The 13325-nt window shown below is 39.3% G+C and overlaps 1 protein-coding gene across 4 annotated transcripts in view; it reads right to left on the minus strand.

Moving 5' to 3' along the window:
- The window catches only part of tnpo1 (transportin 1), a 133295-nt gene that overhangs the window by 16307 nt on the left and 103663 nt on the right, over positions 1 to 13325 (minus strand). For all 4 annotated transcript variants that reach the window (XM_052019139.1, XM_052019137.1, XM_052019136.1 and 1 more), the window contains 5 exons: positions 11439 to 11546; positions 10555 to 10713; positions 10387 to 10474; positions 10159 to 10257; positions 1955 to 2050 (listed from right to left, as the gene is read on the minus strand). In XM_052019139.1, the coding sequence (XP_051875099.1) occupies positions 1955 to 2050; positions 10159 to 10257; positions 10387 to 10474; positions 10555 to 10713; positions 11439 to 11546 (550 nt within the window). The remainder of the gene's footprint in view (positions 1 to 1954; positions 2051 to 10158; positions 10258 to 10386; positions 10475 to 10554; positions 10714 to 11438; positions 11547 to 13325) is intronic.

The following is a 13325-nucleotide window of genomic DNA, read 5'->3' on the forward strand; positions in this document are numbered from 1 at the left end:
AGTAATGGAAATTCACACTTGCAGAATTCACAAATCATTACCTAAATATTTGAGATATGGAATAAGAATTTGCTCTCATGGAACTTTGCATGGAAAAGTAAATAAATCGAAACAATTTTTTTCTCAACTCGCATTTCTTGATACATGCGCAGATGGCGCAGCTTCACATTATGGAAAATCACGACAGGGACTGTTTTTCTAGGAGTGCAACCCCCCATAATGCGGGACTCGCCTGTTTGCAAAAATAATTTTGGGAAAAGTATTCTTTAACTTTGAACCAAACTGTATATTTAGGTAAAGAAGAATTGATCAGTTATCCTTCATTAAACATACAACATTTTGTTCACATTTATTGCTGTGAAATGTGCAAATACTGTGTCTTACAGCACACCCGCATCTACTACTTTGAAGAACCCAAATAATACATATGCCAAGAAAGAGGAATAAGCTTATAAATCAATCCCCCTATTCTAGGAACTTTAACCATCAATGAAGTTGGACATGGCAACAGAACTGTCAAAAGATATATGCTAAAGGAGTCAAATGAACTCCATGTAGGATGCAAGTTCTGTACAAAACAAATGCAAATAGATTAATTACATTGCAATAATTATTACACTTCAAAATAGTTAATTAGTATTAAAATATTTTAGGGACCTGCTGAGGTCATTAAAGTGCCACAGAAGTTCAAGCTTTCTTCCCCCCACCCACCCCCAAGTGGCCAGAACATGGGATATTTTGAACTGTATAGGAAATTTAGATACATATATTCTAGTTCCATTTATTACAAACTGTTCCTTCCATCTAATAAATGCATATTACAATATGCAAAATTACAGTTGAAATAGCAAGTGCATACATAGCAGCTTCACCGACACAAGAAAAAAATCATATGGGCTGGGATATTCCCGGCTTAAGTTCTAATGGTACATTTTGATATTGAAAACCCAGTGTATGGAAACATAAGGCTATGGCCGTTGGGACAAATAATACTGAGATATCAGTTCAAATTTTACCAAGAAATCTGGGAACTTAGTTATTAAATAAATCTGGAATTTAAAACTAGCCTCCTTAATGTCAATTGCTAACTGCTAATGAAATTATTAAAAAAACACCTGGTTCACTAATTTCCATTAGAAAATCTGCCATGCTTACTCAATGTAGCCTATGTGACTCTCAGCAACATGGTAAAAAAAACTACACAACTATCACAACTTCTTTAGGGCAAACAGGGAAGAGCAATAAATCCTGGCTTTGCCATCAACATTCACACCTCGCACATAAAAACATTTTGTATCTTAGTCAGGAAAAAATTATAAATCTTATATAGGTTGATATTCAAATTCATGAAGTCCAGACATATGAACACTTTGCCTTTAAAGAATAGTTTTTCAGGATAATTCAATTTTGATCATACAGACTGTGAACCAGACTGTAAATCCACAAGCTTGTTCTAATAATCATGCACTTACAAGCCTCAAAGTTATGCAACATTCCAATGTATTTGAATTTAATCACATTTTGAAAGCTAAACATGCCATCAAACATTCAGTGAGAATTCCAACACACCCCTTCCACCCCCCAAAATAGATATGTATATTTTTATAACAATTTCTGATGTTCATCATTTCTAAATTTGAGGCTTGTAATGACTCACTTCACAGTATATTAAAGACAAAATGAAATTTCAAGAACAAAAATTAAAACAGTATTTAGTAAGAGAAGATCCCAAGAAAGCTCGTCTATAGGACAAGCCTGTTATGAATAATGAAAGTGAAGCAAAGTGATTGAACTAAATCTGGGGTGTTATCAACCGTTCGATACTTCCTTCTCAATAGGTGACATTAAGGTTAATGCTTATTTATACACCCCAAAAACATTTCCAGCCTCTTAAGATATACTTCCTGATCAATTTACCTAACAAATTATGCTACAAAATCATTACTCAAGTTACCTGTATTTTCCAGTAATGTTTTTGGTGTGTTAGGCCTATTGATGATTTCCACCAGCTGGTGCAAGACCATTGGAACATAAGGCTGCATTTCAATCCCTAGTTAAAAAAAACAATTGAATGAAGAGCTAACAGACTAATAATTGATATTCAACAGACTTATTTCAGGAGATGAAGTGTGAATATACAACTAGATTTAGAACAGAAAAACAAAAGTAATTTTTCTTCATGTCTTCAGGGCAAAAGGGAAGAAAAGTATGTATATTTCAATTAAACTGAAAACAATGTACAAATCCACTTTATAATTCAGTGGCTGAACATCAGCATTCATTGTCAAAAAGGAGAAACATTCTTATTTGAAAAACCTAACGTGGCATTCTATGGAGAGAATGCATAGTAAAGCAGCAACACAAGAGCAGGAAATAAAAGACAAGGGCTTTGCTCAGCTTCAGCAAGAACTGAAAACAAGGTCTCCAAAAGCCATGGTGAGCCCAGTTTTACACTCAATATTTAAATATTTAGTGTAACACAAGAATTAGTAGCAGCAGTATACTATTCAACCTCACAAACCTGCTCCTCCATTCAATAAGATCATTACTGATATTTACACCTCAGGGCCACTTTTCTACACAAACCCTATATTCCTCAATACCATACAATCTATTGATCGCCTCCTTGAATATCGATGCAGTCCCCAGTTTACGCAAGGGTTCCATTCCTTAGAATGGTCTGTAAACTGATTTTTCCCATGTCAGAAACAAACAATTTCAATGAGCATTGATTAACATGAACATTTATCATCTTCCCAAGTTACAAAACCAGAATGTTCTACATCCAATTGCTAGTTTTGATGACCTTAAAGTATCAATGGATGTTACATTGTTTGATAGTGTCAATATTTTGCAAGTGTTAATAGAAAAGTTCATCTCGTCAGCTCCCAAAGCAAATCTCTTAAAATTACTTTCAATTTTTATCTAAAACATATCGTCCCTTCACAACCAAATCTTCGACAAGTCCTTCTCATTAAACAAATACTAAATCTAAAAGTTTATTCCCTTATTAGTCCCTCTGCAGCTGGATCCTCAACTTCCTTATTGGGAGACCAGTCAGTGCGGATCAGAAATAACATCTCCTCTTCACTGACAATCAACACAGGCACACTTCAAGGATGTGTGCTTAGCCCACTGCTCCACTCTCTCTACACTCGCGACTTGTGGCTAAACACAGCTCAAACACCATCTATAAATTCGTCGATGTCACCACTTGTTGGCAGAATCAGCGTACAGGAGTGAGATTGGCTAGTTGAGTGGTGTCGCAACAACCACCTCGCACTCAACATCAGCATGGCATTTTGTATGGATGGCATGCAAAACAAAGTTTTTCCCACTGTACCTCAGTACCTGTGATAATAATAAACCAATTTAAATTTACCACTTTATCAAAACCAAGGAATTGATTGTGGACTTCAGGAAGGGGAACTTAGGAGAACACACACCAGTACTTATTAAGGGATCAGCGATGAAAAGGTTGAGCAGCTTCAAGTTCCTGGGCGTCAATATCTCAGAGGATCTATCTTGGACCCAACAAATTGATGCAATCATGAAGGCGGCACGCCAGCGGCTCTACTTCATTAGGAGTTTGAGGAGATTTGGTACGTCAAAGGCATTTGCAAATTTCTACAGATGTACAGCGGACAGCTTTCTGATTGGTTGCATCACTGCCTGGAATGGAGGCTCTGTGCGGGATCAAAAGAGGATGCAGAGGGTGGTAGACTCAGCCAGCTTCATCAAGGGCACAACACTCTCTGCCCTTGAGGACATCTTCAAGGGGTGGTGCGTCAAGGCGGCGGCATCCATCATTCAGGACCCTCACTATCCAGGACATGCCCTCTTGTTACTACCATCAGGGAGGTGGTACAGGAGCCTGAAGACCCACACTCAACATTTTAGGAACAGCTTCTTCCCTCTGCCATCAGATTTCTGAATGGTCCATAAACACTACCTCATTATTCCTCTTTTGCACCATTTGTTATTGTAACTTAGTAATTTTTGTGTCTTGCACAGTGCTGCTGCCACAAAACAACAAATTTCACAACATGTCAGTGATAATAATCCTAATTCTGATTTTCTTATACACTCGTTTGCATTTGTCTTACCTACTAGCTTTGCCCAGTCTATATGAATATTGAAGTCCAAAATTATTGCATTACCCTTATTACAATTTCCTGATTTACACCATGACCTGCATTACCAACGTTTGGGGCCTAGAGGCAATTCCAATTGATGTCTCCTGCTGCTTACATTACTTAGTTACACCCAAACCAATCTTACTTCTTGATTTTCTGAACTAAGATCCTTCCTCCTAACTGCCTTTTACCCTATTCTTCTTATCAGGGTTATTCCTCCAACTTTTCTATTCTGCCTATCTCTTCTAAAAGTATCCAGAAATATTTAATTCTCAAGCCTGGTCACGTTCAAACCACATTTCTGTAACATCTATTAGATTGTACCTATTTCCAGTTGTGCTATTAATTCATCTTCCTGGTTACGGATGTTACATGCATGCTAGTAAAGAGCTGTCAATTTTATCTTTTCACTGTTTTTCCTGCTCAGATTCTAATTACAGGTTTGTTTGTATACATTAACCCTCCATGCCCCACACTGGCTATCATTAACAATTTCACTAACTTGCATCTTTGTTGTTTCTCTCTAACTTTTAACCAGAACCACACAGCTCCCTCACTCCCCCCCCCCCCCCCCACAAAGAACGAGTCAGTCCCCATGAATTGATACCCATTTCTTACACAACAAAGTTTGTTCAGTTCTCTGATCTTACAGACCTCATGCCAAATTGCATGTGGCTCAGCTAGTAATCTAGAAATCACCACCTTTGTGGTTCTGCTTTCTAAATATTTTTAATATGAACCTTACATATTTTATCAGTAGAATCTGCTTCAAAAATTTGTTCTGGTCCAGCCACGTGGCCAAGAAAGCACACCAACACCTCTACTTCTTCAGGAAGCTAAGGAAATTTGGTGAGTCATTGGGGACATGGCATTTTTTTTAAACAGATGCACCATAGAAAACATCCTATCCGGATGCATCACAGCTTGGAATGGAAACTGCTCTGTCCAAGACTGCAAGAAATTGTAGAGTTCTGAACACAGTCCAGTCCATCACAGAAACCAGACTCCCCCCCCACTGACCATCTACATTTCCTACTGCCTCGGGACAGCAGCCAACATAATCAAGGACCCCTCCCACCTTGGTATTCCTCTCTTTTCCCTCCCCATCGGGCAGAATCAGGTTTATCATCACTGACATATGTCATGAAATTTGTTGTTTTGTGGCAGCAGTACAGTGCAAGACATAAACATTACTACAAGTTATCAAAAAAATAAATGAATAAAATAGTGCAAAAGAAGAATAACGAGGTAGAGTTCATGGACTAAATCAGAAACCTGATGGCAGAGGGAAAGAAGCTGTTCCTGTGCGAGTGAGAGTCTTCAGGCTTCTATACCTCCTCCCTGATAGTAGTAATGAGAAGAGGGTGTGTCCCGGATGGTGAGGATCCTTAATGATGGATGCCACCTTCTTGAGGTACTGCCTCTCGAAGATATCCTCGATGGTGGGAAGGGTTGCGCCCACGATGAAGCTGGCTGAGTCTACAACTCTCTACAGCCTCTTTCAATCCTGCACATTGGAGCCTCCACATCAAGTGGTGATGTAACCAGTCGGAATGTTCTCCACTGTACACCTATAGAAATGTGAAAGAGTCTTTGGTGACATACCAAATCTCCTCAAACTCCTAATGAAGTAGAGCCGCAGGCACACCTTCTTTGTGTTTGCATCAATGTGTTGGGCCCAAGATAGATCCTCTGAAATGTTGACACCCAGGAACTTGAAGCTGCTCACCCTTTCCACCACTGACCCCTCAACGAGGACTGGTGTGTGTTCTCTTAAGTTCCCCTTCCTGAAGTCCACAATCAATTCCTTGGTCTTGCTGACATTGAGTGCAAGGTTGTTGCTGCGACACCACTCAACCAGCTGATCTATCTTCATCACCATCTGAGATTCTGCCAACAAGTGGTGTCATCGGCGAATTTATAGATGGCGTTTGAACTGTGTTTAGCCACAGATTCATGAGTATAGAGAGAGTAGAGCAGTGGGCTAAGCATACATCCTTGATGCACCTTTGTTGATTGTTAGCGAGGAAGAAATGTTATTACCGATCTGTACTGACAGTGGTCTTCTGATAAAGAAGGATCCAGTTGCAGAGGGAGGTACAGAGGCCCAGGTTTTTGAAGCTTGTTGACTAGGACTGAGGGGATGACAGTGTTGAACGCTGAGCTGTAATCAATAAACAGCAGCCTGACGAACACTTTGCTGTCAAAGCCGAGTGATGAGCCAGTGAGATGGCATCCACTGTAGACCTGTTGTGACAGTAGGCAAATTGTAGCAGGTCCAGGTCCTTGCTCAGGCAGGAGTTAATTCTAGCCATGACCAACCTCTCGAAGCACTTCACAGTAGATGAGAGTGCAACTGGGCGATAAAAGTTGTTGAGGGAGCTCACTCTGCTTTTCTTGGGCACCGGTATGATTGATGCCCTTTTGAAGCAGGTGGGAACCTCCAACGGAAGCAGAGAGGGGTCGAAGATGTCCTGGAGAACTCCAGCCAGTTGGTTGGGCACAGGTTTCCAGTACCCTGCCAGGTACACCATCAGGGCCCAACACCTTGCGAGGGTTCACCCTCTTGAAGGATGCTCTGACGTTGGCCTCCAGGACATAGATCATAGGGTCACCAGATGCTGTGGGGATTCACACTGGTGTAGTGTTATTCTCCCTTTCGTAGGGTGCATAAAAGGCGTTGAGCTCGTCAGGGAGTGAAACATTGCTGCCATTTATTCTGTTAGGTTTCACCTTGTAGGAAGTAATGGCATGCAAACCCTGCCACAGCTGTTGTGTATTCGATTGCCTCTCTGGTTTCACTTAGAATTGCCTTTTCGCTCTCACGAAGGCATTCCATAGGTCATACTTGGACTTCTTGTAGGGTTCTGAAAGATACAAAAGCCTGAAAGCATATACCACCAGGCTCAAGGACAGCTTCTATCCCGCTGTTATAAGACTTTAGTTAAGAGTCTGATATGCTAAAAATGAACTCGCTCTCTCATGCTCTCTCGTCATGGCCCTTATACTTTATTTGTCTACATGCACTGCACTTTCTCTGCAACTGTAACACTAAATTCTGCATTCTGTTTTTCCGTTTTGTACTACCTCGATGTATTGTGTATGAAATGATCTGTCTGGGTGGCATTCAAATAAAAGCTTTTCACAATATCTGAGTACATGTGACGATAATAAACCTAATAATAAATTCTCTATGTCACTGGTTCCCACAAAGACCATTACAGCCTGCCATTCCAACTTCCTCTCCAACCCCAAGAAGTCAACTCTTCTTCAGAACACATGCTCACAGTTATGGAAAACATTAAATTTAAATATAAATAAATGGAAGCATTCATAGGGAACACAGAGTCAAAGCTGCCTGACCACTAGTAATCAATTATCATCACTGCTGTTTAAGGTCAACAGGTGAACAGACAGACTCCGACTGAATTAACAGGTCAATGGAGGAATGTTCAACCCAATGAATAAATATCAGATTGAACATTTTGGAAGAAAAATGTAATTTAAATTGGTTTATTATTGTCACACATACTAATGTACAGTGAAAAACCTCTCTTGCATACTGTTCATACAGATCAATACATTACAACAGTGCATTGAGATAGTACAAGGTAAAATAACAGAATGCAGAATAAACTGTTACAGAGCAAGTGCAGTGCAAGTAGCCAATAAGGTGCAAGGTCATAACGAGGTAGATTGTGAAGTCAAGAGTCCATTTTAACTCACTAGGGAACCTTTCAATAGTCTTATAACAACGGGTTAGAAGCTGTCCTTGAGCCTGGTGGTACATGCTTTCAGGCTTTTGCATCTTCTGCCCGATGGGAGGGGGGAGAAGAGAGAATGTTCGGGGTGGGTGGGATCTTTGATTATGTTGCCTGTTTTCCCGAGGCAGCGAGAAGTGTAGACAGAGTCCATGGAGGGGAAGCTGGGTTCTGTGATGTGCTGAGCTGTGTCCACAACTCTCTGCAGTTTCTTGCAGTCACAGGCAGAGCAGTCGCCATATCAGGCCGTGATGCATCCGGATAGGACACTTTCTATGGTGCATCGATAAAAATTGGTGAGGATCAGAGGACATGGCAAATTTCTTTAGCCTCCTGAGGAAGCAGAGGCACTGGTGAGCTTTCTAGGCTGTGGCATCTATGTGGTTGGACCGGAACAGGCTATTGGTAATGTTCACTCCTTGAAATTTGAAGCTCTCAACCTCAGCACCGGTGATGTAAACAGCAGCATGTGCTCCACCCCCCTTCTTGAAGTCAATGACCAGGCTCTTTTGTTTTGCTGATCTTGAGGGAAAGGTTGTTGTCATGACAACATGTCATTAGGCTCTCTATTTCCTCCTTGTACTCTGACTCATTGTTAATTGAGATATGGCCCACTATGGTGGTATCATCTGCAAGCTTGCAGATGGAGTTAGAGCAGAATCTGGCCACCCAGTCACGAGTGTATAGGGAATACACTAATGTTAAGGTTGATAATGGCAGAGGTGTTGCTGCCTATCCTCACTAATTGTGGTCTGTTGGTCAGGAAGTCAAGGACTCAGTTACAAAAGGAGGCATTGAATCCCAGGTCTAGGAGTCTAGAGATGAGTTTGCTTGGAATTATAGTATTGAAGGTAGTCAATAAACAACAGTCTAACATAGGTTTCTTTATTGTCCAGATGCTCCGAAGATAAGTGTAGGGCCAGGGAGATGGCATCTGCCGTAGACCTGTTTTGGCAGTAGACAAATTGCAGTGCGTCGAGCTGGTCTGGGAGGGTGGAGTTAATGCATGCCATGGCTGGCCTCTTGAAGCACTTCATGATGACAGATGTCAGAGCCACCGGGCTGTTGTCATTATGGCACATTATCTTGTTTTTCTTAGATACCAGGATGATAGTGGTAGAAAGCAGGTGGGAACCTCATATTGAAGCAGGGAGAGGTTAAAAATGTCAGCAATATGGGAATATGTATAGTGAAAAGTACCCAAGGGCATGGATGAATAGAGAGAATGGAAGTCTCAAATACCCAATTCCATTAAAGTTTATTGCAGTGAGATGAAGCCTGGAATACCAATGGCATTCAGATCCACCTGGAACAGATGAATTCAAGTAGCTTGACCCTCACATTGCTTCACCACTTTAACAAGGACCAAGAAAGGTTCGTCAGTGGTCATACATTGAAGATTTTGGTCCAGAGTGCATTCTGAGTTCTTACAAGTGGTTCTTCCAAGTAGCGTTCAAAACAGCAGAATACTGATTCAGCTGTCAAGAATAGATGGGAGATGACAATCATTTGCTTTCTCATCCATAGGTTTGTCATGAAACTATGGTGCTTCACTGGGTGGGATGTTCTCCCAAGACCATTCACTGGATTAATTTAAGTACCTGAATTATTAATCAAATGTCATAACCATTACACTTTTGTTTCCAGTAGATTCAGTAGGATAATATGAGAAACTATAATTTTGGAAGCATTATCACTGATGCAGAGGTGATAAAGTTTTATTAGATTATTTGTCCCTGAAATGAAGCATTTAATTAGGTAATGAGAAAACTGTTACCGAAGTCATCAGTTTAAAATAGAGAGGAAAGTAGTTCAGAGAAATTTACATGAAGCAATAAAAAACTGCAGCTGCTAGAAATCTGAAAGACAGAAAACGCCAGAAATATTAAGCAGAGCACAACTGATGAAGTGTCAGTGACCCGAAATTTGTCTCCACAGATGCTGCCTGACCCAAGTGGTTGGGCATTTCTGTTTTTGTTTGAGTCCAACTTACTTATTCACACAATGGCAACATCACAGTTGTAACACCATGACGTTTTGCCACAGTTATTAGCAAATACCACTGCATCTTTTAATGAAAGTCATCAAAAAATGAGTCAGAAAGTGCAGGATTAAGAAAAAAGTGGAAAGAACATGATGTTTCTTTGACATAGGAATCCAAAAGTAATCATTTCAGAAAGGTTTAAAAACGTCTGAGCTTCAACTCTACATATATATTTCTTACCAAATCCACAGTTTGATATGTATACACAAATACTGACCCATCTGAATAGAGATCTCTCCAATTGCCCACGTAGCATTATTACACACTGAAATAAACTCTGGGTTCAAATTAGTTCCAAGAACTGGCATGAAGTCGGCTGCAAAAGAAAGGTTAAAGTCAAAATATCAGTTAAGTTACAATAAAGATATTTCCTGTAATTGTTTTCCAACCGCAAACTTCATATTATTAAGCAGTGAAACGTTATAGGATCAAAGATATCACATACCAATGCAAGGCTTCACATGTTGAAAACAAGCCTTTGTTAAATCACCCAACAAAGCAAATGAACTTTGCCGTACTTCTGGCATTTTATCCTGTAATTAGAAGAAAACTTATGCTTCAGTTTCTCTTTGGGCGTTATAAATAGTTCTGTTTTAATGAAATACATACTAACCTGCATACACTGATACATTAACGATAAGATATTACTCCGTGCTACTAGTTGTTCAATACTTCCTCCAAGACCTTCAGCCAGGCCACTCAATAAATCAAGTGCCACAATCATAAAATCTTTATCTGGGGCCTCACACTGGTCAGGTTGAGAACCATGCAACTGTAATACAAGAATAAATGAGAAGAGTACAGAACAAGACTGCAAAATAATTTGGGTCACAACAGCACTGATTTTGTTTGCCTGAGAATGCCAGGTGTAACCCAAGCAATATGTGCAGGTACAAATTAAATCAATCTTGTTGTCAGAAATCATTCCATTTCTAGCCCTGATGTCATTCTCTAGTGTGGTCCAGGGACTCCATCTAACAGTTCAACAAGGGAAAAAGATTCCCACCAGAGCAAACTAAAGCCATCAATGTTAAAGCTGAAAAGGCCAACTACAAAAATATTTCAATGCTTGCTGACTACGACTATTAACATTAAGCTAAGTGGTAAGCATTATTCATTCAAAATCAATGTGTTAAAGAATTTACAGATCAATTTAACTATTGAAATTTTAAATAGGATATGCAGCATAAAACCACACTATTCAGCTCAAATTGCCTGCCCTGTTGATAACATTTCACATCTTTCATCTAATCTCATCAGCAATAAGCTTCATTTCCTTTGTCCCTCTCAAGTGATTACTTAGTTTCCCTTTCAATGAAGCTGTACCATTCACATCAATTATTTCCTTTGGCAGCAAAACACACATTCTAACCACTATCTGGGAAAAGAAGTTTCTCTTGACTCTATCCTGAAGAATATTGGTTTCTTTGCAAAACAAATGAGTATCATCTTGTGACAACTGCACCCCAAGACAATAATTAGCATCATCTTGCTTACCATAACTTGTGAAAGTGTCTTTTGGACCAAGTTTACACAACGCTGGTATACCGGTTCACAGTATGGAAGAAAACCAGATTGCAAGGCAGTGGCAACAGAAGACAGGCACTGAAACATAAAACATCAGATTTAATACCATGCCATTTTTGGTCAACTACAATTTGGAAAAGTAGATATATGTAATATGTAAAAATATTTGTAGATAGGTGCATACTTGAAATAATTCCTTTATTATCTTCTACTGAATAATTTCAATAAGAAATAAAACTTGGAAACGAGTTTCAAAGCAAGCAGGGATTGCAGATTCCAGATAGTGCAATCAGGGGATCTGGGGGTGGAGTGGAGTTGGTTATCTTTGGAAGTCATTTATTTTGTTCTAACAATATTATATTGTATTAGATAATGCTGTTTTTTTTTATTTTGTATCCACAAATTTGAACACCAAACTCCAGCCCAGTCACTTATTTCACAATTGTTACCCACTTATTTCATATGGGTTTTCAAAGTACAGATTAGTCTCACAAAACACCAGTTAGTCCACCTGATATTATTCTTCAAGAATTTGATGAGCATAACACTCAAAGTCTATTTTCTGAAAACAGCCTCTGGAAGACTAATGTAGAAAAGATTTTTGCATTTGCATACTGGCAGCAGAGAAAAGGAGATCAAAAGGAGAAATGGAATGCATCAGATGGACAACTATTGCTCCATTAACATTGAGAAATCCAAATTACAGATGTGTGCTTTATACGTGCTTGTTCAGTTAAAACACAGCAATGAGATAAGTTAATTATTTTCCTTGCTAATAAATTAAGTGGTAATACTTAAAAATAACATGTTTGATGACTTATCTATAGAAAGAACAAAGCAGAGTAAAAGGGAAACAAAGCATTAAATGATAGGTGTGATTGCTCATCATTGACGATACTCTCAAACATCAGGAACTTGCATTACATGGCACCTTTAACCAACAAAATATCCCAAGGCACTGGCATCATCCTTCAAATAAAATTTAACAATGAGCCTAAATGGTATCAGGTTAGATGACCAAACTTGGATAAACAATTAGGTTTTAGGAATGATTTAAGAGATAAAGCAGGAGAGGATTAGACAATGGAATTTGTGAGTACAAAGCCCTTGTAGCTGAAGAAGGACAGCTGACAATGATGAATAAAAGGGAAATTAGGAATGCACAAGAAGCCTCAATTGGAGGAAGACAGCCAAAAAGACAGATGAGATCAGATATCAGGATGCATAGGTAGCGGTAGGGATCAAAGACAATGGAGCTTTAATCTTTCCAATACTTAGCTTATCATGCATTTCTCTGTCAAACAACAGGACAAACCATGTAGGTTCTGATAAATGGCCATAGACCTGAAACATTAACCGCTCCTGAGTGCAGACATGATGGCTGAGCGTCACCTCTCTAGCACTGTGTTAATTTGGAGGATTCTACCATCTATAGCATTTAGCTCTTAAAAGATGAGCTGTGCCAGAAAAGCTTTGTTAAACAGAGGTCTTGACTAAACAATAAAAGCAGTAGTACAAGAATTCTTTAGCATTCAAAGATGAAATTGAACTTGAAAATTATTTTTTGCAATGGAAATATAGAAATATATTTGTAGTCTGAGCAAAAAGTGAGGCAAAGAATATCAAAAGACTGTCTCCCTTTCAAATAAAATTACAGAGCTGTCCCCAAAAAACTGAATCAAAATTCCTGTTGTCCACGAGGATACCCAGTGACTTGAGCCTTACAGGCCTCTAGGTTCTCCTAATGGCTGGAATATGAAAGCATGGAATATGAAAATATCAAAATTTAATTGCAAGAGGCAGAATTTTCATGATAGATGAGAAATATGATTGAAACAAGACGCAAAATCATATCTG

This window comes from Pristis pectinata, chromosome 7, assembly GCF_009764475.1.
Source record: "Pristis pectinata isolate sPriPec2 chromosome 7, sPriPec2.1.pri, whole genome shotgun sequence".
Lineage (NCBI taxonomy): Eukaryota > Metazoa > Chordata > Chondrichthyes > Rhinopristiformes > Pristidae > Pristis > Pristis pectinata.